The following is a 25,290-nucleotide window of genomic DNA, read 5'->3' on the forward strand; positions in this document are numbered from 1 at the left end:
TTTTCATCTTCACACATGAAAGTTTCTGCTTTGCCTACATGAGTCTAGCTGAACGGAAGTTTAACAAGATTGAAGAGACAATGTGTTTATATGGTTTCCCAGTTTAAAGGCTCATTAGTTCCATACAAGGTAACCATTTAGATGACCAAGATATTCTCAATACTTTCAGCATGAGCTACCCTAAACAAAATGAGTGCAGGCTAAAAAAATTTTTAAGAGCCACTAGGAAGAAAGTCAGCATTATAGAGTAACACCTTAATAATCAGTATGCACAAACAGAATAAAAGCTTTCAAGATGTACTCACAGAAAAGAGCATGTTCTTCTTGTCTTGGTTCACTGCACGGGGATCAGGTACAGGGTCCGTGTGCTTAATTACCGACACAGATTCACCTAGGCGAAGGTTACAGCTTTAGTAAGATATTAAGCCCCTCAGGATCAATTCCCCACCATTTTGCATCTGCTGAAGACCACCTGCAAAAGCCACTACATCAAGATGACCACATAGGTACGCGTTTTCATATTCGCACCCACACTATTAGTAGGTCTAAAATGTGGGAAAGGGACACAAACAAATAACGTACATTTGGAATTCCCCATTCCGGGGGCGGGGGGGGGGGGACTTTAAACAGACAGGAAGATGGGCCATCGATTTTCAGGCCTTGTGTTGCACAGGCCTAATTTATTGGGTTTCTATTGATTTGAACAATAATTATATGAATATTATATAGTAGGCTAGAACAGAGTTCATAGCCTCGTGTGGCGCAGAGCAGTAAAGCAGCAGTTTCTGCAGCTGAAACTCTCCCCATGGCCTGAGTTCGATCCCAGCGGAAGCTGGTTTCAGGCAGCCGGCTTGGGTCGACTCAGCCTTCCATCCTCCCGAGGTTGGTAAAATGAGTACCCAGTTAGCTGGGGGAAAGGTAATCATGGCCGGGGAAGGCAACGGCAAACCACCCCGCTATAAGGCCTGCAAGAAAACGTCAGCGAAAGCTGGCATCCTTCCAAGAGTCAGTAATGACTCAGTGCTTGCACGAGAGAACAGAGTTCAACATTTAAATCATCTAGCTCTGGAAAAAACCTGTTCAAATCCTGACATGGTTATGCCATAAATACCAGCAAAACAAATTCTACAGGTCTGAAATTATAGCTACATGCTAAGACCGACTGATCAGGAGAAGGCAACCACAGACGGGCATCTCTTCTGGCCTTCTGTTCATGTACTTCTTTTGGTTCTCTGGACAAGAACAGTTAAGACTCTAATCTGACCTAAATTCTACAAAGCAAGCAATTACGGTAAGTAAAACAGCTGGTTTTGACAAGAACAAAATTAGATGAAACCAATAGAATACATATAATGCCTTATACCGAGTGAGACCATTGTTCCATCTAGCTTAGTGTTGTCAACACTGAACTGGTTCGCACGCTACAGCTATTCCTGGATTGTTTAACCAGGGATTACTGATATTTAGCAGGTGCAAGCAAGCAGCCTCCTCTTTGTTCATCACTTCTGCTTTCAATTAACAACCCAGAAACATCCTGTACTTGGGTTGTTATTATCATTACATCTGAACAGAAAGTTGTTTAGGGGTTACAGAACCCAGGGTTAACCCAACAAACCATGAGTTAACTCTGTGTTGCTTAAACCCTAAACAACCCAGAGTTTCTGCGTTCGAACATTAGAATAACCTAGGAAGAGGGGCTCCTGAAAGTGTGAGCGCTGAGCATTCGGGAGGCAGCATTCTCACTTGCTGCTGCTTGGCCCCAATAGTCCATGGTTGTTCTTATGTGTGAACTGGGCCACTGACTGGCAGTAGCTATCCATGGTTTCAAACTGGAATCTTTCTCAGCCCTACCTGGAGATGCCAGGCATTAAACCTAGGATCTTTTCCAACTAAAGCATATGCTCTAGCACTGAGCTATGGCCAGCCCTTTCACTGGATTTTGGAAATATAGTTAGTGGTGTCAAATTAGTGTGGAAGGATAGAAAGGAAGGAAGGGAAATTCCACACACAAACTGCCATTCTGATGTTAAAAAGTAAAGTTTTTACAAGCAGTATTGGCAATAAAAAAATGGTGATAAAGCAGAAAGGGCAAATAACTCTAGTTTCAATATGTTAAAATATTCATGGCTCATTCCAAGGTTAGAACAGGCAGAAGTGCAACACAAATTGCTCTTATTCATCATGACCATGCCTAACAGTTCTGTTGAACACTGCGATGGTACTGCTGCAATCAGGACATGGTTCCCTATTGGTTTTGAAAACTAACCAAGAAGAACCTACCTGTGAGAATCGACTGGTCTACCCTTAGAGTTGTGGATTTAATAGAAGTAATTCTTATGTCAGCAGGAACCTTGTCACCAACTGTGGATTAAAAGAAAGCACATGAGTTTAATTGACCATTAGTGAATGCAAATATTCTTTTATATGTGCATACTGTTAGTTGTAGATTTATGTAAAATATTTCTCTCTTTTCAAAATCAAACACTTATTTTTCAGAACGTCTCACAATAGAAATTCTGTGTGCTAAAAGCACACCAAAAGATCCACTGCCTTTAACTGGGACTCTATGTTCATCTTGTGCTTATTCAGAGATATGTGCATGTATTAACACAACACACACACACACACACACACAGAGTACTCTATAAAGATGTTGACAACTGCAAGGATTCAGCAGGCCACCTGAAATAATTCTGTACACCTAAGGGGCTATGGATTTCTTAAACAGTGGCACACACATACTCCTTTCATGCCACACAGCAAACCACTTTTGAAGTTGAGGATGTTTCAAAAATAGTTTGTATTATGGCATGCAAGTCCCATGTTCAGTGGAAAAATAAAATTAAAAAAACACCTGGGACACCCAGGCCTTCAGGCCTGCCTAACATAGCTCTTTGGAGTTGGACAGGCAGCTGGCAGGATCTAATTTCTTTGCATCTGCCTTCATTTCATCCAGTAAGTCTTTCTGAAGAAGCACACATGTGAACCCTAAAGGAAATGCTCATATAAAATGCTTATTCTGTCAACTGCAAACATGAAAGGGCATTAAAAGCACACCAAAAGCCTAGGAATAGGGCACTGAACATACTTGCATCACCAGCTAATACATTACTGATCCTGTCACAGAGAATGGACTTGTTACGCCATCGTCCCTCTAGTTTTACTGCAGGGATGCACAGAGTGAACGCTAATTCCTACAGGAACTGCTTATGCAACTGGCAGCAATCATGCATACAGAAAGGGAGAACAAAGCTTCAAAAAGGCTAGAAGGTCTGCAACTTCACGTAGTAGGTTGTGCAAATATGAACACTCGCAACACATTTTTTGGTGAAATTACTAACAAGGTTAAAATTATATCACTGGCCTAGGCAGAGACTTCAGTGGGAAATTAGCTATATCATACTTACACAATTCTCTATTGAGAATAAAGAGGCCAGTAAACCAGTTTTGTTTATTTTAGTTGTTTACTATATTTATATAAGGCTGCTCTATAACATTGTTCCTCTCTGTTCCATTATTGCACATGAAAACCAATCTAAACTCACACTGCCCTTCAGCACTGAAGAGAAAATAGTACAAGACAAACAATGACCAAGGCCAAAAATGGGCAAACTATTTGAATGCACTCCCCTGATGTCGTGAGGAGGAGGTTTATATGTAGATACAGGATAGCAGCTGTTTTTCTGCTATCACAGTCCTACCAAACAGCAGCCTAAGACTCAGCACAATGCAGGAGAAAGCCCGCCAGTCCGTAAGGGCACACGCGGCGGCTGGGCTTTTTCAACAGCTGAGCATCTCAGATGCACCGCCACACTTGACAAGGGCATATGAAACGACGGGATCCTTTCTACTAGGAACGTACATGGATCAGGTGAGGCAGGACCACTATAAACAGGGATAACAACTCCTAGCAGAAAGCCTAGGAAGATCATTCTAACACATGACGCAGGCCAAGTGAACACCCCAACCCATTTGCCCTGCAGCACAGCATTTAGAAACCCCACCGCAGGGACATGTTCTGAAACTTTATTAACTACTCTTTGAGGAAAATCAACACGGTCAAAATAAGAACAAAGTTTGCTAAGGCAGCCTCTAGTATCCTGTAAGCTCCCAGGACCAAGATGTATGCATTTTCCACAATAATTGCTGCCAATTGTTTTAAACAGCAAGGATGACAACCAAGCTAACATTTCATTGTTCTGAAGTTTGTTTAACTATCTAAAGTGAACAAGTAAGCTTGGGCAGCGCACAAAAAGACACAGCGGCCATCTAATGCTAGAGTACTGTACAAAGGTGAGTGACATTCCTATAACCGGGGTGGGGGGTACGACTATTTTGTGTTCTTATTTCCTTTACTTTTCAGAAGATGTTTTCCATTTAACATCAATCTATCAGTTAGGAAGCATAGTTAAAAACATATAACTTTCTAGGTTTGTCTTACTCCTCTAGGTTGAAATATACCTGTGGAATATGAAAGCATCCTATCCACAACGTTTTTCAAACCAACTCACTTCACAAGTGGTTGTCAGAGTAATGCTTAAAAACTTGGGTAAAGAGACTCTGGGCTCTTATTAATTCTATAACACTCTCCTAGGTATATTTTTCCAGAGAGAACATAAGTGCCCGGATGCTGGATCAGACCAAGGGTCCATCTAGTCCAGCACTCTGTTCACACAGTGGCCAACCCGCCATCGGCCAGGGACCAACAAGGACATGGTGCAACAGCACCCTCCCCACCCATGTTCCCCAGCAACTGGTGCACACAGGCTTACTGCCTCGAATACTGGAGACAGCGCACAACTATCAGGGCTAGTAGCCATGAGGAATGAGAATGCTAAAAACAACTGGCTTCCAAATATCTACAGAGCATAGGTAGAGTTTACAGATTATTCTTTAGCTACATGTGCCAAAGTATGCCAAGAGGTATCTCAAGAGATACTACCACAACCAAAATAAAGGGTGGAGGAAGTTGTGGTAGTGGATGGGCCATAAACGAGATGGCAGTAAACCATATCCGTTTTTTCTTCAGGAGAAATGAGCTGCCACAGCAATTCTGCTGACTCTTTCATTATGCCAGCTATTTTAATTTTAGTGAGAAAACCTTTCCAGGCTACAACATTCAATCTCAAGTTTGTTCTTTCAGCCCCTTTACTTTCCTCCAGACACTGGGACCCCTCTTCTCAGCACGATTTCATCAGTCCACTCTCAATTCCTATCATGGGAATGGAGAAATGTCTGTTCTGCTGTGCGATTACAGGGACCAGGAAGCATTCAAATCTTACCTGCGGCTCTTTATGCAAAGCTACTGTGAATGCTAGCTACCCTTCCATGGCCCTGTTTGGATGTCCTCCAGAACTATGGTTTAGCATAACATGACAAGTCTAGCCTCCTCCTGGACTAACTCACTCCCTTCTGCCAGGAGGCGAGGAAGAGTTAGAAAGCGTTCACTTTTCGTGAACTGCGCCCTGTCATGTCGATTGGTGTAACAAGCAATGTTAAATGTTAATGAAGATTAATTTGAACATGCCAACTTCAAACCATGGTTTCAGAAGCTGGCTGAAGGAAGGTAGGGGCTGTTCAATTTATCCATTCTATTTATTTCTCTTTTCAGGGCAAGGAAACGAATGATAAAAAGGCCTCTAGAATCTATGGACTCCCAAATCTTTGCCATGGAACACCAAACAAGAAGTGTGTCAGCCTAAAGAAACAACTCAGGGAAAAGGAAAAGTATCCAAGCATATTTCCTCTCTAACCAGCCCCCTCACAGGCTCAGAGCACACACATTAGCAATTTCCATACAGACCCTGGCCAGACTCCAGCAAATTCCTGCTTAAGCTCACTTTAGGACTTGACAGGCACAATCTGTTGGGGAGCACGACATTAGTGAACGGGTTAAAAAAAGAAGGAAAAGGAAGGAAGATGGTCTCCAGCCCTCTATCCTAAGCCAGTCTGTTTTTGCAGAAGCCCTTCAACATCAGTGAGCTTCCCCACCCCTCTTATAAACACTGGATACTTCCAATAAGGATAATTATGACTGTCTCAATACAGAGTAGTAAACCGATTAGTTGAAAATAACGAGGAGACTTTAATTATAGCCATAGCTGAATGCGTAGGCTTTTGCAAACACAAGGAAGAGTGATTCACAAAACAGAAGTAACAGTGTAGTCAACAGAGCTAGTGCAGAAATGGCTCCGCTCAAGGCATTAGCATCCCCCCCAAATTGTGCTACACCAGTGGACTTTGGCAAGCCTGCCAAAGGAAGCAGCAACATCCAGAAGCCTCCGTCATCAGACCTCTGCATGTATTCAAGTAACAAAAGCAAGGGAAAAAGGGTGATTTTTAAGCAAGGTCTGCACTGCTGCAATGTAAAAGGTTTCTATAATCCAATTCAAAAGCATTTGCCAAGGCAGATTGGAGTATAAACAGCAAAATATCTTGATGTTCAAGCACTTTGTTCTGTACGTTTTGTTCCAATAATAAATCCCCTTTGAAACATCATTTCTATTAAGGGTATAAGGCAAGTATTTCATGAATCCAAAGCATGAGAATAGCATATGCTTCACACTCTCCAAGCCTTATAGTTCAGTAACTCGCGGGGGGGGGGGGGGGGGGAACAATCAGAACTAGAAAGAGGTGAAATTTAAGAAATTTGACAGTCTCCAGACCATTTTACAGATTTTAGTGGGATGTTGCATGAAGCTGGAATTAATCCTTTAAATTAGAACTACACTTGTAGGACTTTTCAGACAGTCAAAAGCTGGCTGAAAGCTACATTAAAAAGTGATAAATACTCAATGAATACAGCTATGTTTTACAGATTTTGTATCCACAAAATATACTGCTTTACAAAGGCTGTTCATAAGTGTTAGAAGAGCTGAGTGACCCCGAAAGCCAACACTATTTGTAAAAGTTTAGCCCTATAATACTAGAATGATTATCAAGCACTGTTCCTAATGCTCTATCAGAAGGCAGAATACAGCAGACACCAGTGCTTAACATTAGTATTTGGACAAGCAAACTAGGGACTCTCCTAAACATACTTCTATGGAAATAACTTCCTCTGAAATCAGTAACACTTCTAAGAGTGCAAATATTTGTGAATAAGTACCAGTGTTCAAAGAAAAAAACCCTGCATGAACAGGTGCTGAGGCACTCCCCATATCGTCCCAGGATAGGCAACCTGGTGCCCTCCATACGTTTTGGACAATCATAGAATCATAGAATAGCAGAGTTGGAAGGGGCCTACAAGGCCATCGAGTCCAACCCCCTGCTCAATGCAGGAATCCACCCTAAAGCATCCCTGACAGATGCTTGTCCAGCTGCCTCTTGAAGGCCTCTAGTGTGGGAGAGCCCACAACCTCCCTAGGTAACTGATTCCACCGTCGCACTGCTCTAACAGTTAGGAAGTTTTTCCTGATGTCCAGCCGGAATCTGGCTTCCTTTAACTTGAGCCCGTTATTCCGTGTCCTGCACTCTGGGAGGATCGAGAAGAGATCCTGGCCCTCCTCTGGGTGACAACCTTTTAAGTATTAGAAGAGTTCTATCCTGTCTCCCCTCAATCTTCTCTTCTCCAGGCTAAACATGCCCAGTTCTTTCAGTCTCTCTTCATAGGGCTTTGTTTCTAGACCTCTGATCTACCTGGTTGCCCTCTTCTGAACACGCTCCAGCTTGTCTGCGTCCTTCTTGAATTGTGGAGCCCAGAACTGGACACAATACTCTAGATGTGGCCTAACCAGGGCCGAATAGAGAGGAACCAGTACCTCACGTGATTTGGAAGCTATACTTCTATTAATGCAGCCCAAAATAGCATTTGCCTTTCTTGCAGCCGTATCGCACTGTTGGTTCATATTCAGCTTGTGATCTACAACAATTCCAAGATCTTTCTCGTTTGTAGTATTGCTGAGCCAAGTGTCCCCCATCTTGTAACTGTGCATTTGGTTTCTATTCCCTAAATGTAGAACTTGGCATTTATCCCTATTAAATTTCATCCTGTTGTTTTCCCATAATCCCCCATAATCCCCATATCTCCCAGAATCCCTGACTATTGGCCATGCTGGCTGAGACTGAGGGGTGTTCTAGTGCAAAACATCAGGTTGTCTGCTCTGCTCTAAACTCCTCTACCTATGAATTGTAAGAACAAACATTACACAAAACTGACGTATATTATAGGGGAACAAGCAGGATTAAGACAGTTATCAAATCACAGCTGTTAATAGGAATTTCTCTTTTGTAGTATTTTCTTCTATTGAAGTGAAGTTAAACAAACAGCAACTGCAGAACAAAAAGGCTCCAATTCATTGAGGTTAGCTCTTCCCAGTGAGAATCTGAATCAGATCATTAATAGTAGTCACCTGTCGGTTACTAAGTTACATTCGGTTTACTACAGATCTGAAGCCGTGAGAAGTATGCCCTGTGGAGATCAGTGAGTAATCCTAAAGGTGTATGTCCCGAGACCATTCTTTTGTACTCTTCAAAAGAAGCTTCCTGTTGATAGCTGATATACTGTGATAATTTGGCAAGATTAAAGTTGTGCTATGATTTGGGTTTTAGATTTTGTGAACCACCCAGCAAGCTTTGGCTATTAGGCGGTATAGAAATGTAAATTATAATTAAAAAAAACTTCATATCTGCGCAGATCTTTTTCTTAGAAAATGATGCCTATTATAACAAATTCTGCCTAGGTGTGTCCTGAACAGTCAATCACTTTCACAGCAACAAATCAAATTTAAAAATGTTGGCGATGGAATGGTCACAAAACCTGTACCAGTGATCTGATTGCCAAATACTGTTGTCCAAGTGCAAGCCTTTTTTTAAGTAGTCTCAATGCATTTTAAGAGGACAGAGCTAGTCTTTTAGCCTCTTTGCTTTGTTCTTTAATCAGCAATTTTAACTGTAATTCTTCCAATTTCTTCAACATTGACAGGAATAATCGTTTTACACAATAAGTAATAGCATGAACTAGCTACACCAGAGGTAGTTTCAGGTAACTCAGCTCTGTTTTGCAAAACTTTGTAAATCTCATCACACGGCAGCTACGTTCAGGACGGCTGCCAGTCATGCCAATCGACAGGCTGCATATTGAAGGAATCGTTATCGTGCCTTCATCAGCCCATTCCCACATAGTAGCAAGAGCTTGATATAGTTACCTTTACCATGTATCACAATTGACTACTTCCTCCCTTCATGGATGCATATTTCACACAGTTAGATTATAAATAATGTCCACGTAAGTGTCTTCTAGAGAGCATCTAAAGTCTCTGTCAAGAACCTCTCGGCAAAGAACAGCATTCTTTGAAGGGCTAGAACCTGCACACATCCACACCTAGCGGTTAGGAAGTCCTTATCAAGCCGTCATCTACCACATGCTTTACATATTCTTGCAGCCGTTTGCTTGCTTAATGCTGTTCTGTTCCTTCCTGACCACAAACAGCTAAGGATGGAGAAGGGAGAAAAGGAGCTGTGTGTGTTTAGAATGTAGCTTCCTTTCGAAGGATGCTTAAAATAAGGATGCTTATTTTAGGGCCAATGACTATGCCCCAATCAATGCCTCCTCTGCTGAAAAACCTGTACTGAAGTAACCACGGGCCAGGGTGGGCACGGGGAAGAGGTCTGCCACCGGGCTATTCTGCACCAGTCAACGGTGAGCTGCCGCACTTGCCTGCACATGCAAATGTCATTGGCAAGATGCCTAAAATTCCCTGCCCAGATATGCATCCCGCATCAAGGGGCTTGTCGCTTCCCTACATGGTCTTCTTTTTGCAGGCACCGTGTCAAAGGCCATTCAATACGCTTAGGCTCATGACAGAGGCATGGCACGCCGTTTCTCTCACCTCCAGGTCTTGACACTGGCTGTGGAACACAGTGTATGTACTCCGCCGCCCACCCTGAAACTTTAGCTAGGCTACAGTCACGGATTCCCAGTGAATTGATGACATCTTGATGGGGTGGGCGACACGGACGACTGACGTTAAATGGAAGGCTGGCCTATAACATTAAGTTTATCCATTCAAGGCTGATCATGGCATTGTTGCTATTCCAGGAATTTTTGGTAGCATAAGAATTAGATGGTATTTAGGTCAGTATCAATACTGTTATTAAGAAGAACAGAAATTAGAATTGGAAAGGTTTGCCAGCTTTAAACTTTCATTATTTTATATTATGGTTTTATACTGTTGTTTTATACTTTGAATGGTTTTAATTTTTGTGAACCGCCCAGAGAGCTCCGGCTATTGGGCGGTATAGAAATGTAATAAATAAATAAATAAATAATCTATCACTGTGAGTTGAGTTTTCCTGCCTATGTCCCTAATATTGGAATAAAGCATATCTGATTCAATGTATCTAATACAAGTTATCTGCAAGAAAAGCAGATACTAGCTCTATATCCCATTCATTTCAGTACACTACCGCACAAACACAAGGACCTCATCAGTTAAAGAGTTGACGACACAAGCTCACTGGCCTGTGTTCCTTCGCTTCTAATAAGGGGACTTGTACTACATACCTAAGTGGGGCTGTTCAGACGATGAGCAGGGGAAACAATGCAGCGTCAGCTGTTTCCCCTGCCCCCACGTGTGCCGGCCACGCAACTGGGATCACTCTATTTATCTGTAGAGTATCGTGGGTCGCCATGTCGTCCAAACACGGCGCGGGCATAGCACATTTTCACCCACTCTAAACCTCTACTGCAAGCCACGGGGGCAGGAGAAACAACTGACACACCGTTGTTTCCTCCATTTATTGTCCGGACCTGGGCATGCACTTCTGCATCTATCTTGATCATTAAACCAAGAGTCCTGCGACCAGATGCATCTGGCCAAGGTGACCTTTGCCTGTCAAAGGCTTGACTGCAGGACTTTTTGCCTTTGCTGAAGCAAAACAATGTGACTATTCTCTTTGAATTTGACCATTAAAATAACCCCACAGAAACCCACATCTGCATCCACCCCAACGCAGGCTGCACCATAATGCCATAAGAGAGAGAGAGACAGTCAGTGTAGGACATCAAAAGGTTATTAAGTATGATTTTTCCTGCACTTCCAGTGCAGGACACATGGCACAAAGAAAGCATGTGGGAGACCTGCTAGATCCTTTGCAAACACACACTTCTTCCATTATATAAAGTTTTGTTTGCTTGGAAACGCGCGCATCCTGAGCACATCAATTTTACATTTATGAATTACACCCTAGATTGAATGCCCATTGATATTGAGGCATAGCCTATGGTTACGTTAGTTAGCTCAGCCTTCTCCAACCTGGTCCTCTCAGCCCCAGCTAGCACAACTAATGGTCAGGAGTGTGAGCTGTCATACCAAATATCTGGAAAGCACCGGGTTGGGGGAGGCTGAGCTAGTGCAATGATGTTAACCTTCTCTACAGCTGCAGTTCCAGGCCTACATGACAAGGCCAAAGGCTCTACTTAGGTCACTTCATGTCAGTCCAGGTACCGTTGCAGCAGCAAGTCTGGGCATCCGGAAGCAATCAGTTATTCTACCCTCACTGCACCAAGGCTGGTGAGGAAAGGGGGCTGGGCGTGAAGTCTTATGCTGACAGCACAGGGGCACTCTAGGTGTCGACAGGATTTACCTGAGCAGCAATTTGATTATGAAGTGCCTCAATGGCACAAGCTTAGCATGATCACATGATCCGGGGGTCTGCAGATTAAACTTGGTCTGAAGTTAGAAGCAAAACTCCCACGTATTGTAATGGTTCTGGAGTGCACCTTATTCAGCAGGTTAAGTTTAGTCTTAACAAATCAATTCATAACAATTAATTTATTGCCAGCAATAGTTCAAGCGTTAGTAGCATAAATAGATAGCTTAAGGTACATATATTACGTAGTAAGCAAAAGCATCTCACCAGCTACTTCTACGATATCACCAGGGATAATATCTCTTGCTTTTATCCTTTGTACACTTTTCCTGTCTTGCCGGTAAACTTTACCCATTTCGGGTTCATATTCTTTAAGAGCTTCAATGGCATTTTCAGCATTTCTCTCCTGCAAGGGGAAAAAAAACAAGTTAGAGGGCTCAGAGGCTCGCTTCCAATTTTCCCATTTATATCATTAAGCAAGCAATCTATGTTCATTCAGTGACATAACTGGACACATCATGCTGTTGCAACCAGCTGAGGGAGCGGCCTGCAAAGCATCACTGTCAAATGCCGTGAAACCACTGCGTCGTGGCTTCCGATTGCTTCAAGTTCAAATACGTTTGCTCTGGTTTGGGTAGAATAAGGCTAGCTTTAATGTTTTAAGTCAAAGGGGCAGCCTTCCACATCAAGAACACCCTTTCAAAGGAAGATTATTATCTCTTACATAAGGCAGGCATTTTACAGCAAACAGCAAACCCAGAGAATATTTCTTAGTTAGTGATTAAGTAGCTAGACAGTTAATTAGACAGCTCAGAGTTACTGGGGAATTATTCTCCTATCCTTCTTCTAACCCTCCCACAACATTTAGCCCTTGTTTGGCTGGATGTGTCCGTAGTTCCAATCTAGATGGCAAAGACGGTATTGGAAGAAAACAGCCCCCGAAGCCTACCATCCGCAACTGAAAAGAAAAGACAGTACATGACATTTGAAACCCATGACCTGCTAACAAAGTGCCTACTATTAATTGAACATAGTGACCAGATTGGTATTCTAGAAGAAAAAGCATTAACATCTCATCCCTATTTCAGATGGACTCTATTTGACTACAAGAACTGATTATATTAACAGTGGTTTACGGCTGCAGTTATTTAACAAGAGCCAAGGGCCTTTCAGTTAATAAGATTGTCTTCTCCTAGACAGCTTAATGCTAAAATCTAGCTAAATTATTAGAGGTTGCCAAAAGACAAAAAAAAAAAAAGTGTTCAAGCAACAAACAGCTCCAGCTCTAATATCTACACTAAAGGTCCAATGAGAAGCATGCGTCTATGGTCTATCCTACTAATACATGTAGTACAGCAAAGGTGCAAATAACAACCCTCCCAAAACTAAAGATAAAAGCTTTAATTGTAGGGGAACCTATGCTGACAAGGGCTTTTACTAGCCGTCAGTCTCTTCAAACATGAGATATAGGCTAGTAAACATTGTTGAAATTGCTCCCTCACAACCTTCTCCTTGAACGTATTACACAGAAGACAGATACACTTTCCTGGATCATTCCTCTCACCTCCAAAGGCATAGTTCAAGGAAGCTATGGTATGCTTTAATTTTATCAGCCATTAAAGAAGTGAAATGCACCCATGAACCGCAACATTCCCAGATACATCATGGATACTAGGACTGTTCTTCGTATCAGTACATCATAGTAAACAAAAATTAATCTAGGTGAGTACTTGGAGAATCATGCGCACAAACTAAGTGCAATAAATCAAATGCCTTTTCAGCCATTCCAGCAACTAAGGAGTTAGCTTTCAAGGAAAATGTTCATATTGTTACTAGATGTTCTGTGGGACAAAAGAAGTTATCTTTGTCTCCCTTCACAGTGCCTATTTAGAATCATACTTGCAGTATTAAGCCACCCAGATGAGCCAACTTTAAATAGATAAACTCCAAAAGAACATTTTCTGAATGACTATTTTTAACGTTCTGCCTGTGAGGGCATGAGAGAGGACAGCACAAATCAAAGAGATCTGCACTATGGAGACATCCTGCTCAAACTTTCTGCTCCAGATTAAATTAAAACATTAAACTGTTTGTAGCATTTGCTAGGCATTCAGCACAGTCACCTTGTATATTTCAAACCAAGACAAGTACGCCATGCTTTAGCCTTCGGGAACATGTTAAGGACTCACATGAAGAACTCATGCCCTCTCTTCTCTCCTTTCAAGCACAGATTCCTTAGAATAATAGATTCATAGAAAAGCAGAGTTGGAAGGGGCCTACAAGGCCATCGAGTCCAACCCCCTGCTCAATGCAGGAATCCACCTAAAGCATCCCTGACAGATGCTTGTCCAGCTGCCTCTTGAAGGCCTCTAGTGTGGGAGAGCCCACAACCTCCCTAGGGAACTGATTCCACCGTCGCACTGCTCTAACAGTCAGGAAGTTTTTCCTGACGCCCAGCTGGAATCTGGCTTCCTTTAACTTGAGCCCGTTATTCCGTGACCTGCACTCTGGGGGGATCGAGAAGAGATCCTGGCCCTCCTCTGTGTGACAACCTTTTAAGTATTTGAAGAGTGCTATCATGTCTCAATCTTCTCTTCTCCAGGCTAAACATGCCCAGTTCTTTCAGTCTCTCTTCATAGGGCTTTGTTTCCAGAACCCTGATCATCCTGGTTTCCCTCCTCTGACCACACTCCAGCTTGTCTGCGTCCTTCTTGAATTGTGGAGCCCAGAACTGGATGCAATACTCTAGATGAGGCCTAACCAGGGCTGAATAGAGAGGAACCAGTACCTCACGTGATTTGGAAGCTATACTTCTATTAATGCAGCCCAAAATAGCATTTGCCTTTCTTGCAGCCATATCGCACTGTTGGCTCATATTCAGCATGCGATCTACAACAATTCCAAGATCCTTCTCGTTTGTAGTATTGCTGAGCCAAGTATCCCCCATCTTGTAACTGTGCCTTTGGTTTCTATTTCCTAAATGTAGAACTTGGCATTTATCCCTATTAAATTTCATTCTGTTGTTTTCAGCCCAGCACTCCAGCCTATCAAGATCACTTTGAAGTTGTTTCTGTCTTCCAGGGTATTAGTTATCCCACCCAATTTTGTGTCATCTGCAAATATGATAAGCGTTCCCTGCACCTCCTCATCCAAATCATTAATAAAAATGTTGAAGAGCACTGGGCCCAGGACTGAGCCCTGCGGCACCCCACTTGTTGCATCTCCCCAGTTTGAGAAGGTTCCATTGATAAGTACTCTTTGAGTCCGATTCTGTAGCCAACTGTGAATCCACTTAATAGTTGTTCCATTTAGCCCGCTTTTAGCTAGTTTGTTAATCAGAATATCATGGGGCACTTTGTCGAAAGCTTTGCTGAAGTCAAGATATACGACGTCCACAGCATTCCCACAATCCACAAGGGAGGTTACCCGATCAAAAAATGAGATCAAATTAGTCTGACAGGATTTGTTCTTGACAAATCCATGTTGGCTTCCAGTAATCACTGCATTGATTTCAAGGTGTTTACAGATTGACTTCTTTATAATCTGCTCCAGAATTTTCCCAGGGATGGATGTCAGACTGACTGGTCTCTAGTTGCCAGGTTCCTCCTTTTTGCCCTTTTTGAAGATAGGGACAATGTTAGCCCTCCTCCAGTCGTCCAGCACCTCACCTGTCTTCCATGATTTTGTAAAGATAACAGACAAAGGTTCTGAGAGTTCTTCTGCTAGCTCCTTCATTACTCTAGGATGCAGTTCATCGGGCCCTGGAGATTTGAACTCATTCAAGGAAATTAGGTGTTCTTTGACCATTTGTTTATCAATCTCAAACTGCAATCCTGCTCCCTCAACTTCTGCTTCACTTTTTCCAGGGGGGTCATGGTAACCTTAATTCATGGTAACCATGGGCTTGCTGGGAGTATGGGGACTACTGACCAGTTTGCCCAATTTGGGCATCATGGCAAACCTCTTAAAACATCACCAACGCATATACAGAAGAAGAGAGGCACTCACGGCAACAAGTTTTCCCCAAGCTTCCTACTGGTACATCAATTTAGCCATGCAAGTTGCCCCGTAATCATATCCAACAGAACCAACTTTTAAAAAAGCAACATGGACTCAAGCAAATTTCATGTCAGGCGTCATCTATATAGCACTCTCAAAACACCTTTGCGCACTGCCAACAGACAAAAAATGTGTTGACCTCCCCATGTTGTAAGCATAACTCATAGGATGGGAAGTTTTTCAGCCAGACAGCACCAGATTAGCAAGCCATAGTAAATCAACCTTCTCTAACTGAGCCCCTCCAGATGTGGACTACAACACCCACCATCCCCAGAGAGCAGGTCCAACAGCCAGCCTGGTGGGCATTGATGGGAAATGCAGTGGAACACACCTGGAGGCTGCTGGTTGCAGAAGGCTGCTGTAAGTTTTCAATACTACATTATGTATGTGGAAAAGGTTAATTGCAGAAGTGGCCAGATGGTACTGCCTTAGGCACAGCACAACTTTCTTTCGGCAAAAAGGCCTAATCCGTGCAACAGGATACAATGATTTTACAGGGCAACGCAAGCAAGTTAACCCAGGCCAGCCTTAACATGCATCCCTGGGCAAAACCCTGCTTGCCAGTAGGGAGGCACTCTTAAACAAAACTTTTTAATACATGCATTTATGGCCAACCCATCAGCTTTGCAGTTTTAAATCTTAGCAAGTAGCAAGTAGAATTCTCCTAGCATTTTAACAGTCTATAAATAAATTTTAACTTGGTGTTTTAAATTTGTAATTTTGCATTGTTGCTGTTTTTATCTGGTTGAGCTTTTATATTGTATTTTATAGTATGGTTTTATACTGTTGTTTTATCCTTTGAATGTTTTTAATTTTTGTGAACCGCCCAGAGAGCTCTGGGCGGTATAGAAATGTAATAAATAAATAAATAAATAAATGATCCTGAAGTTGCAATATAGAATCTCTAGGACTGTTTCAACGTCCACCTTCATAAACTTTGTGTTCAGTTCCCAGAATAAGCATACACAGAGATAGTAGCCATATAAAGAATTTCTTTCCATGGGAGCAAGGACTTAGGAATGCTCTGTGGAACTTCTTTTATCAAAATAAAAAATACATACATAGATTTGTAAGTGAAAACTGTAAGGCTGGACATTATAATTGTCTCTCTCATCCCCCAAAGTACTCAATTTTCAAGAAAATTATCCAAAGTGCCGCTCTACTCCTGAATACCCAACATTTCTAGCAGAGAAGGAAAGGGGCTGGGAATATGTTTGGGAGTCGCCATTGGGGTGTTTGTGGGATGCCAATCTTGCAGTGAGGAAGAGCAATCATTTTTTTAAAAAAGTGTTCCAAGTTTCAACATTATAAAAGTCTTTGCTTACCTGCCACACACCCACAATTGCATTGGCTACTAATATGAGTAAGATTACAAAAGGCTCTACAAAGGCTGTGATTGTTTCTTCACCTTCTTCAAACCAGGCCAACACCTGCAAGAGAAATTGGAAAATTGGGAACTTACACATAGAAATGATTAGATGCCATTTTCTATAAGAGCCACCTTAATTTTGGCAATGCTTTATTCACTAGTAATTAAACATTCCCTAATGTTTATTGAAGCTTTTTTTTAAAAAAAGGCTGTTGACTCATGAAAGCCACACCTTAGAAGCTGAAAGCAAATTCCATTTCGCAGAAATAATCCCCGTACCTGCTTCTTTCCAAGTGGTTTCCTATCTGAACGTAATTCGCACATCTGAGGCTTTTGCAGACTATGGTTGTAGATTTTGCTTTCAAAACAAATTACTAAATTAAACTAATCACTTCCTAGGGGGAGCATACATGGCCATGTGAGGAGTTATTCTCCAGAAACAGGAGTCAGAATTTGTAATGGTCTTTTAAAAGTAAGATTTTAACAGAGTGCAAGATCTGAGCTGGGATTTTTATGCTTGGTCAGTTTGCTATTTTGAGGAATGTATTGTTGCAGTCTTTATCTATGAGTAGATCAGGTTCTAAGCTGACATTATGATCTGCTGCTGAGCCCCACTCTACCACACATTTCTTTCTTGAAGTCAAGATTCCTCTATATTTAGATCAGAGATGGGTAACTTTAAAAAATCTGGAGTGGTCCTGGCCGCAAATATATTTTGTGGCACAATCTGCTCCCTCTCAAGGGTGATCAGGATCTATGGTGCAACTGACGTAAAAAAAATATCTTCGTGGTTATGAAGAGTTTGTGGTCGGACAGTGACAGGGGCACTATGTACAAAACGAAAAGAAATGTAACATTAAGGTGTGGAGTACCTAACAATCTGGACTTCTTCCCTTTCTTGACAGTAGACCTTTCATTATACCTCGGGTTTTAAACAATGTTAGACCCACCCAGGCCCAGATTCAGCCTGCATTCACTCCTGGTTTAGAATAAAAAGGCTGCCAATATTAAGTGTAATGACTTGATGGCCAAGAAAATAATAAAAAAACCACTTTAGGCGACCCTTTAATTTACAGCACCTAAATGCAATCAAATACCTAAAGACGGAGAGTCTTGTGGCACCTTGAAGAGTAACAAATGCATTCTAAGTTTTCTCAGACACTACCCAGGTGCCACTCTTTGAGTATTTCCATGGGCTCTTGGACATCATGCTCTTTGACTTTAAGAAAACAATGACTGCCTAAAAAATTAGACATTTTTGGTAGATGAAAGCCCCTTCCTTCTAAGGCCCTCTGCCCTGCTTTTTCAAAAGCATTCTCTGCCCTGCTTGGGAAGGCATCCCTGAGTGCTCTCAGAAGCTGCTTCTAATATTGAGCATGCTGCACACTCAAAGGGATGCATGTAGCAAACAGGGTGCTTTGGGGCATGACCAAGATCTCCTTTACTTAATGCCAATAAACATTCGTATAACCTATAGTCACTAGCTAGTCTACAACAAGCCCTGTAAAGATTAATGGAGAAAATTGCTACTGCTATATTCAACATATTGAGCAACAGGAAGTTGAAGGCAACTGATGAATGCTGAAATCATCAAAACTTGGAAGTCAGTCAATAGTAAGCTGCTAACAGATTCCTCTTCTAAAAGTAGGAAGATAAGAGAAGTAAGAAAATGAAAATTGTCACTGAGCAGAGTTCCTAACACACCATTTTCTAGGTGGGTCCACCGGCTGCAGGAAATTGGAATTGAGAAATACAGCACTAACGTCTATAGGGAAGGCAACTTCTAGGACAGACCATAGAAGAGGATGGCAAATATGAAACAATGGGGAAAGTCCACTGATAAACCTTAAACATCCACAGCTCTATGCGGCCTTGAAACACTGTACTCCGTGGCTTAGAACTAGTGCCCCAGCATAAATGTGAAACCCCAATTTACAGTATGAAATAATTAACATTACAACAGCCTTGTACAATCTAACAGGACAGACAAAAGATAGATGCCAAGCATAAGTTTTTCCTCAACATTTCTGCTGGCCATCTTGTTAGTAGGCAAGGCAGAGTATTACATCATAGTGAGGAAAGAGTACACAAACCAGATTTCACTCCAAAATGTAATCCTGGATCTTTTAAATGGCTGCAATTATAGCTTATCATTAGCCACTTGATGGAGCTCCAATCACACAGCTATGGTATAGACAAGATCATTACTTTATTTTATTTATTTATTGCATTTCTATTCCGGCCAATAGCCAAAGCTCTCATCAAGATCCTAGCACTGGAACAAGAGATTAAGCGACCTCCACAGCCACGTCTTCCAATGGAAAAGAAGCACCAGCTGGTTTTTAAAGTCTGCTCATGCTCAATATATGGCATGGATAACATGATCCATCTCTCTTCCTCTACACAGTCTATATTGCATTAATAGGTATTAACTGCCAGAGTTATGAAGCGCAGGATGTATGTTCTAATTTACATATGTTTATATGCTTTATTTTGGCCTTTTAATTTTTTTAAAAAACCTGGAATGTTTAATCCAATATTCTACCCCATTCACAGCACCAACAACCATACTTTGAATAATGGAGAGGCAACAAATGTCAAGAATACTAATCGCAAGTGACCTTGAGTCATGAAGGGAATGAGTCTTGTTCCACTTTTAAGATGCTCCATCCTCACCTCCTGTTAAGCATTTTTCATTTTAACTCCAGCTGTTTCTCTATAACCATGAACTGGCTTCTTTGTTTCATAGCAGATGCTTTGCAAATTTTAGAGCCTTTGCTAGAATAATATAAATCACTGATAACTAAGGTCATCTTGCTTCTCACCATTCTACTGCAGTGGGGACGTGTCTTTTACTAACAACGGAATTTCTTTACTAGGAATGGTAGCGCTGATCCCATTATTTATGTCGGACACTTTCCTTTGTGGGAGTTTTTTTTAAAAAATAGACTGCACAATTCACATGCGCACTCAAGCACTACGCAAAAGCCCACGGTGGATTCCATTTTCCTCTTCTCTTCCCTGCACTTACACCTGCAAACTGGCCAGTTCTCATTTCTGATAACATGTTAAAAATCCCCACAAAGTGGCCTAGTCCATCTCCTGCACAGCAGTCTTAATTAAAATGTTCTTATTTGGAAGCAACCAGGGCATCATCACACTTCTTATACCTTGCAAAAAAGGTCGAAAATACTGCTGCTACTTAGGAAATATCCACAGGCCTGACATCAAGGACCTTTGCTACCTATATACAAGGCCATGCTTATTCTCTCCCCTAACATTCAACTCCTCTGTGGCTGGATAAATCATGCAAACATAGTCTCTTGACATTTAATATACATATTTAAAAATTGTTTAGAAAAAAATTGGCAATGAAGATATTATAACCAGCAGGTGGTGTGTGTGTGTGTGTGTGTGTGTGTGTGAGAGAGAGAGAGAGAGAGAGAGAGAGAGAGAGAGAGAGAGACTGAAGCAGACAGAAGTGACAGTTGTCAGCATAAATGGGCAAGGGGCAGCTATGGGTTTTCAGGGCCACAAAGTTGCATAGGGTGGCCTTCCTATTAGGAAGCCTTGGAAATGTTCACAAAGATTTGGAAGCCTTTGTTATTAATGTTCACACTTCTAGACACCAAGCTATTGTCACACTTTTAAGTTCTGAGCTACACAACAGATACCACGCTGGTGTGAAACAGATCCAAGACAAGATTCTTAATACTCCTGCATTGATCTATGGGCTAGTTCTCACAAACCAGCAGTTGAGATAGCAAGCCTACATCTCTCACTTCAGATTGCAGATGCAGGGTTCACAGGACAGAATGCTCCCCCAATCAACAAAGCATTCACACATACAGGCTAAAATCCTCCTCCCTGACAAGTTGTGTTCTATGTCTAGGGCATTTTTGTATATTCCGTCAAGTGAACCTCTATTATTATTATTATTATTATTATTATTATTATTATTATTATTTTCAATCTGCAGTCTGCATTGGTAGAACCCAATCACAAGTTTATTAACTGCTGTTTGTGAGACCTGAGTTAAAGAAACAATGGAGGCACTGGCATGTTTCTGCGTAAGCTTCCTGTGTGCTACTGGCTGTGTGAACGGGTCAAAGCAATCTAGCAGGCACTGGATGGACTTAGTAGAACCAGACATGTACAAAACAATTGGGGGTGGGAGAGTAGACAAGCCAAACAAAGGAAACCATGCTGCTATGTACTTAACATATTCCAGTATTGGCCATATAGTAGGATCTGTTATTAAAGATCTAGCCACAAAGGACCTTCCCAGATCACCATATTTTATTTTTGATCTGGTGAGTGCTGCCCCCAATGCCAAACTAGAGACAGACAGCACCTTGTCTCAGTTTCTTTTTTAAAAAAAGCACTGGCACACTCATAGTTTAGCAATTTAGCATGCAAGACAATTTGTAATGAAGAGCACGTGTCAAGCACCCATAAGGGGAGAAAGATAAAGTTGCACATTAAATTGTTTTTTATACTTATGTGTCTGGACCCATGAATATGGAAACAGAATTTCTGCAGAATGACACATAATATATAATTCTTCATACTCAAGTAATAAACTCATTGTGTAGTAGTCTCACTAGTATGCTACAAAATAAGACAAATGTTGTCTTATATTCCTTAAGGAATCTCAACTCCTTAAAAGTCAATTTTCTATATTGTGTACTTGGACACAAACTGGCAGACATGACAGATGTTATGATTTCATTAGGCCCACTCAAACGCTGACTATGTCCAGCCATTAGATCTATAGAAAAACTGTCAAATATTGGGCTACAGATCTACATTATGCAGTCCTGGCTAGTTCTTGTTGAGTTCAGATGACCCCAAGATTATAACAGTAACTTTAATAACTTCAGTCAACACATGAACTGCATGGATTGCAAGATTATACACATCTGTAATAATTACTACTATGGAATTAATACAGTTCAGATTTAGTCTAGAAATGTTAGAATACACTGCCGAGAAGCAAACTCACTAGTTCGGTTCTTCAAAATTGTTTAAGGAAAGCATCTTCCAGACAAAACCTAACTATGTCATCATAACTGTAGGGAGTATTACTCATAGTAAGATATGGCAAGTCATCTTCAAATATGAGCAATTCACATGTATGTGCACAACTCTTCCTAAGCATACAAAGCCCAGACATAGATAATGGTGATTCAAAGGAAGTTCAAAACCAGTATTTTTTTATGAAGGGGAAATTAAACAAATACTACAAATGCAAGGTTATGAATAAGTTGCAATTCTCTAGTCAAATTTATTTCTACTAATAGTACACATTATTTTAAAACAACCAATATATATCTTGAGTGGGCACACGCTATCCCTACTTTCCACCATTCTCTAGTGAGCTCTAAAATATGCAGAGCTCATCTCACACTTATAACTTTCTACAGATAAATGCTCACTCATTCAAAATTGGTACTGCCACCATAGTTTGCCTTCTTCAGGTAAAAGCCAGAATGACTAAGCCATCTTTCTCCACGCAAGAAAACCCAATGCCAATCTTTGGCTAGCTGCAATGATGTACATGTACTAGAACTGAAACCCTCTCCTTTGAAACAGCATGCCAGCGTCATGATATTTGAAACCCTCACTGGCCCAGGATCATAACTGTACAATGGATAACCCTCCTCTCACCCACATTTTTTTTATTGTATACCTACTGCCGTAATTCATTTGCCAGTGGTAAGACAAGTCTACACTATTTATTTGTTTTTTCTTTCTATTCTTTTGGCTTCTAAGAAGGCTCCAAAGATAAAGTTAAGTTGCTTAGAAAATGGATGCATAACCTAAGTAGCTATTGGAGAAGCTGTCCACATATTAGACAGAGCTTTGGCCATTGAACAGGGATTTCTGAACCTCCTCTTCTCACCACAGCCTTTATGCCCCTTGAAAAGCTGCTCCAGAAGCCAGAGGACTCTCCAGAAAAGTGAACACAGCACAAAGAGATGAGTTTAAAGGGGACATCTAGAGAATCTGTGTGCATGAAGGAAGCACTTCAGCTCGTGTTAAGGTATGTTCAAAAGGTCCTTCAAATCCCAGCTTTCTCTATACTCCACTTTTCAATGTACATTCTTTATCTCAATCATTCTCACAGCGACCTTGACAGGTAAGGTAACCTGACAAGCAGTAACATGCCTAATGTCATCACGGAGCATGCAGGTATTCAAACCTGAGCCTCATCACAGCCAACGAAGCACACTACCAATTGCACCATGGTGATCCCCTCCATTTTGATTTCAGCTCCAGACTTATTGCTTTAAAGAAGCAACTATCCATTCCTTCCTTTCCAATGTTTCAGAATAATTGTACCATGACCACCTCTCTCCACTTATTTGATCTTTGCTTCATGTCTACTCTTCCTCTACAATCACATGCTTGGCATCAGGCAATATTAACCTACTCAATGCCTTTTAAAAAATAAAAACCGAGAACTGGTTTCAAGCCCCATCCTACCAATTCTGCATGCAAGGCAAGGAGTTCATTTTACAAGAGGCTTCCCAAAGGTCAGTTACCAAATTTGGTCAACAATGGTGCCATCACTGCTGTCATCATTCTTGTCACTGTCAAGAGCAACAACTGTCACCTTGCTATTATCAGCAAGGGAAGGCAACTGGAATATTCCCCCATGCAAATTCTATTTACAGTTTGCATTGCATCCAAAAAAAGACTCCCAGCAGTCTCAGTTAGTTTCATAACAATCAACTGCAAAAAAGAATACTAGTTCACCTTCTTACTGGGGCCAAGGTTAAAAGGCAACTGCCCCGGGAGAAACCGCTTCAAATACCGAAGTATGAACACAAGACTTATCCCAAAAGCATTAGCCTGTGTCTGCTTTAACGGGCAGGCAGTCTGGATCCCATGATAAATGTACCTTTTCATTATTAAAGTCTATGTTTAAACTTGCTGTGAAAACTTGCAATTAGGGCAGGTGTCCGATTTACTGTCCTAAGACTGAGAGGAAACTCTTTTTCATATGAATGAACAGGCAGAAATCAAGATGCCCAGAAAGAGTAAACCTTGGGGGGGAAACATTTTTCTACATCTTATGCTTCTCAATTTAAGTATGTTTGAGAAATGTGTACTTCAATATATTCATGGCAGGTCATATAAATATGAAATCCAAGACTTAAGAAGATACTTACAAAAGATATACATGCTGCCAACAACAAAATTCTAACTAATAAATCTTCAAACTGTTCGATCACAAGCTCAAGTAAAGTTTTTCCTGCCAAGATAAAATGCAGAAGACATAAGTTGTCAGATTTATACTGTTGTAAAGTCAAGACATAAATATCACAAATGCTTCATACACCTGCTTACCTTCTTCAGCTGGTAGTTCTTTAAGAGGCAACAATTCCCAGGAAGCATATAAAAGGGGGAGAAAAATCAAACAACTCTATTAGAAATTATAAAGGCATCTATTCTTCGTATCTCAGCTAGATTAAATAGCAATAAGGTTTCTTAAAAAGTTAAATATGTACATTAAAACAAGCCTAAAGGCACATGCAAGGTAATGGTTAAGGTGCCTTCTTTCAAATAGACAGAGAGAGCCAGAGCAGGCCTCAGGCTTCCTGTATTTTACGTCAAGTATGTTTCAGCATCAAGCCAGTGAGGTTACCAATTCAGCCAAGTCATCATTGCTGCCAACCGTAACTTCCAATGCCGCCGCTCCATACACAGGGCCAATGGCTTTGAACACTCCCTCCCTTTCCAGAGGCCACAGTCAAACATGGATTTTATTTTTTTAATTTCCCCAACCTTCATGTTCCAGAAAAGGGGGGGGGGAGGAGAGGAGGGGGAAAAGACACAATTATCTTATGTGCCTTTCAGGGATAGCGCCTTATCTCAGGCCCTGTGATACGGTTTCCTATACGAAAGCCAATTTCGTAACACATGAAAAAGCAGTGTCTCTTTTTTCTTTCTTTCTTTCAGAACGATCTCTTTTTCTTCTTTTGGAAATCAAGAGCAGCGTTTCACAGGAATGAAGGAGCAAGCCGGAAGGAAAGGAGCGGAAGAAACAAAGGTCAAATAAGCAACAGAGAGGCTAAAATGATGAGGGAAAGAAAAAGAAGCAGCGTGGCACAAAAATGTCCCCTCGGTTACCCCCAGGAAAGGGGCCTGGGCTGGCCGTTTACACGCCGGAGCAGCCCCAGGAGCCTGGGGCACGGAGGAAACCCACGAGGTGGATGGCAAAGTCAGCCATCTTCTCTCTCCCTCTTTCCTTTGATTCCGGG

General features: G+C 41.5%; 1 protein-coding gene across 2 annotated transcripts in view; it reads right to left on the bottom strand.

The window, feature by feature from the left end:
• ATP2A2 (ATPase sarcoplasmic/endoplasmic reticulum Ca2+ transporting 2) overlaps positions 1-25,290 on the bottom strand; it is a 47,491-nt gene that overhangs the window by 21,808 nt on the left and 393 nt on the right. For both annotated transcript variants that reach the window (XM_063144188.1, XM_063144186.1), the window contains exons 2-7: positions 24,377-24,394; positions 24,199-24,281; positions 16,977-17,081; positions 11,860-11,998; positions 2,281-2,361; positions 306-391 (exon numbers count right to left, since the gene is read on the bottom strand). In XM_063144188.1, coding sequence (XP_063000258.1) covers positions 306-391; positions 2,281-2,361; positions 11,860-11,998; positions 16,977-17,081; positions 24,199-24,281; positions 24,377-24,394 — 512 coding nt within the window. The remainder of the gene's footprint in view (positions 1-305; positions 392-2,280; positions 2,362-11,859; positions 11,999-16,976; positions 17,082-24,198; positions 24,282-24,376; positions 24,395-25,290) is intronic.

This window comes from Elgaria multicarinata, chromosome 18 (assembly GCF_023053635.1).
Source record: "Elgaria multicarinata webbii isolate HBS135686 ecotype San Diego chromosome 18, rElgMul1.1.pri, whole genome shotgun sequence".
NCBI lineage: Eukaryota > Metazoa > Chordata > Lepidosauria > Squamata > Anguidae > Elgaria > Elgaria multicarinata.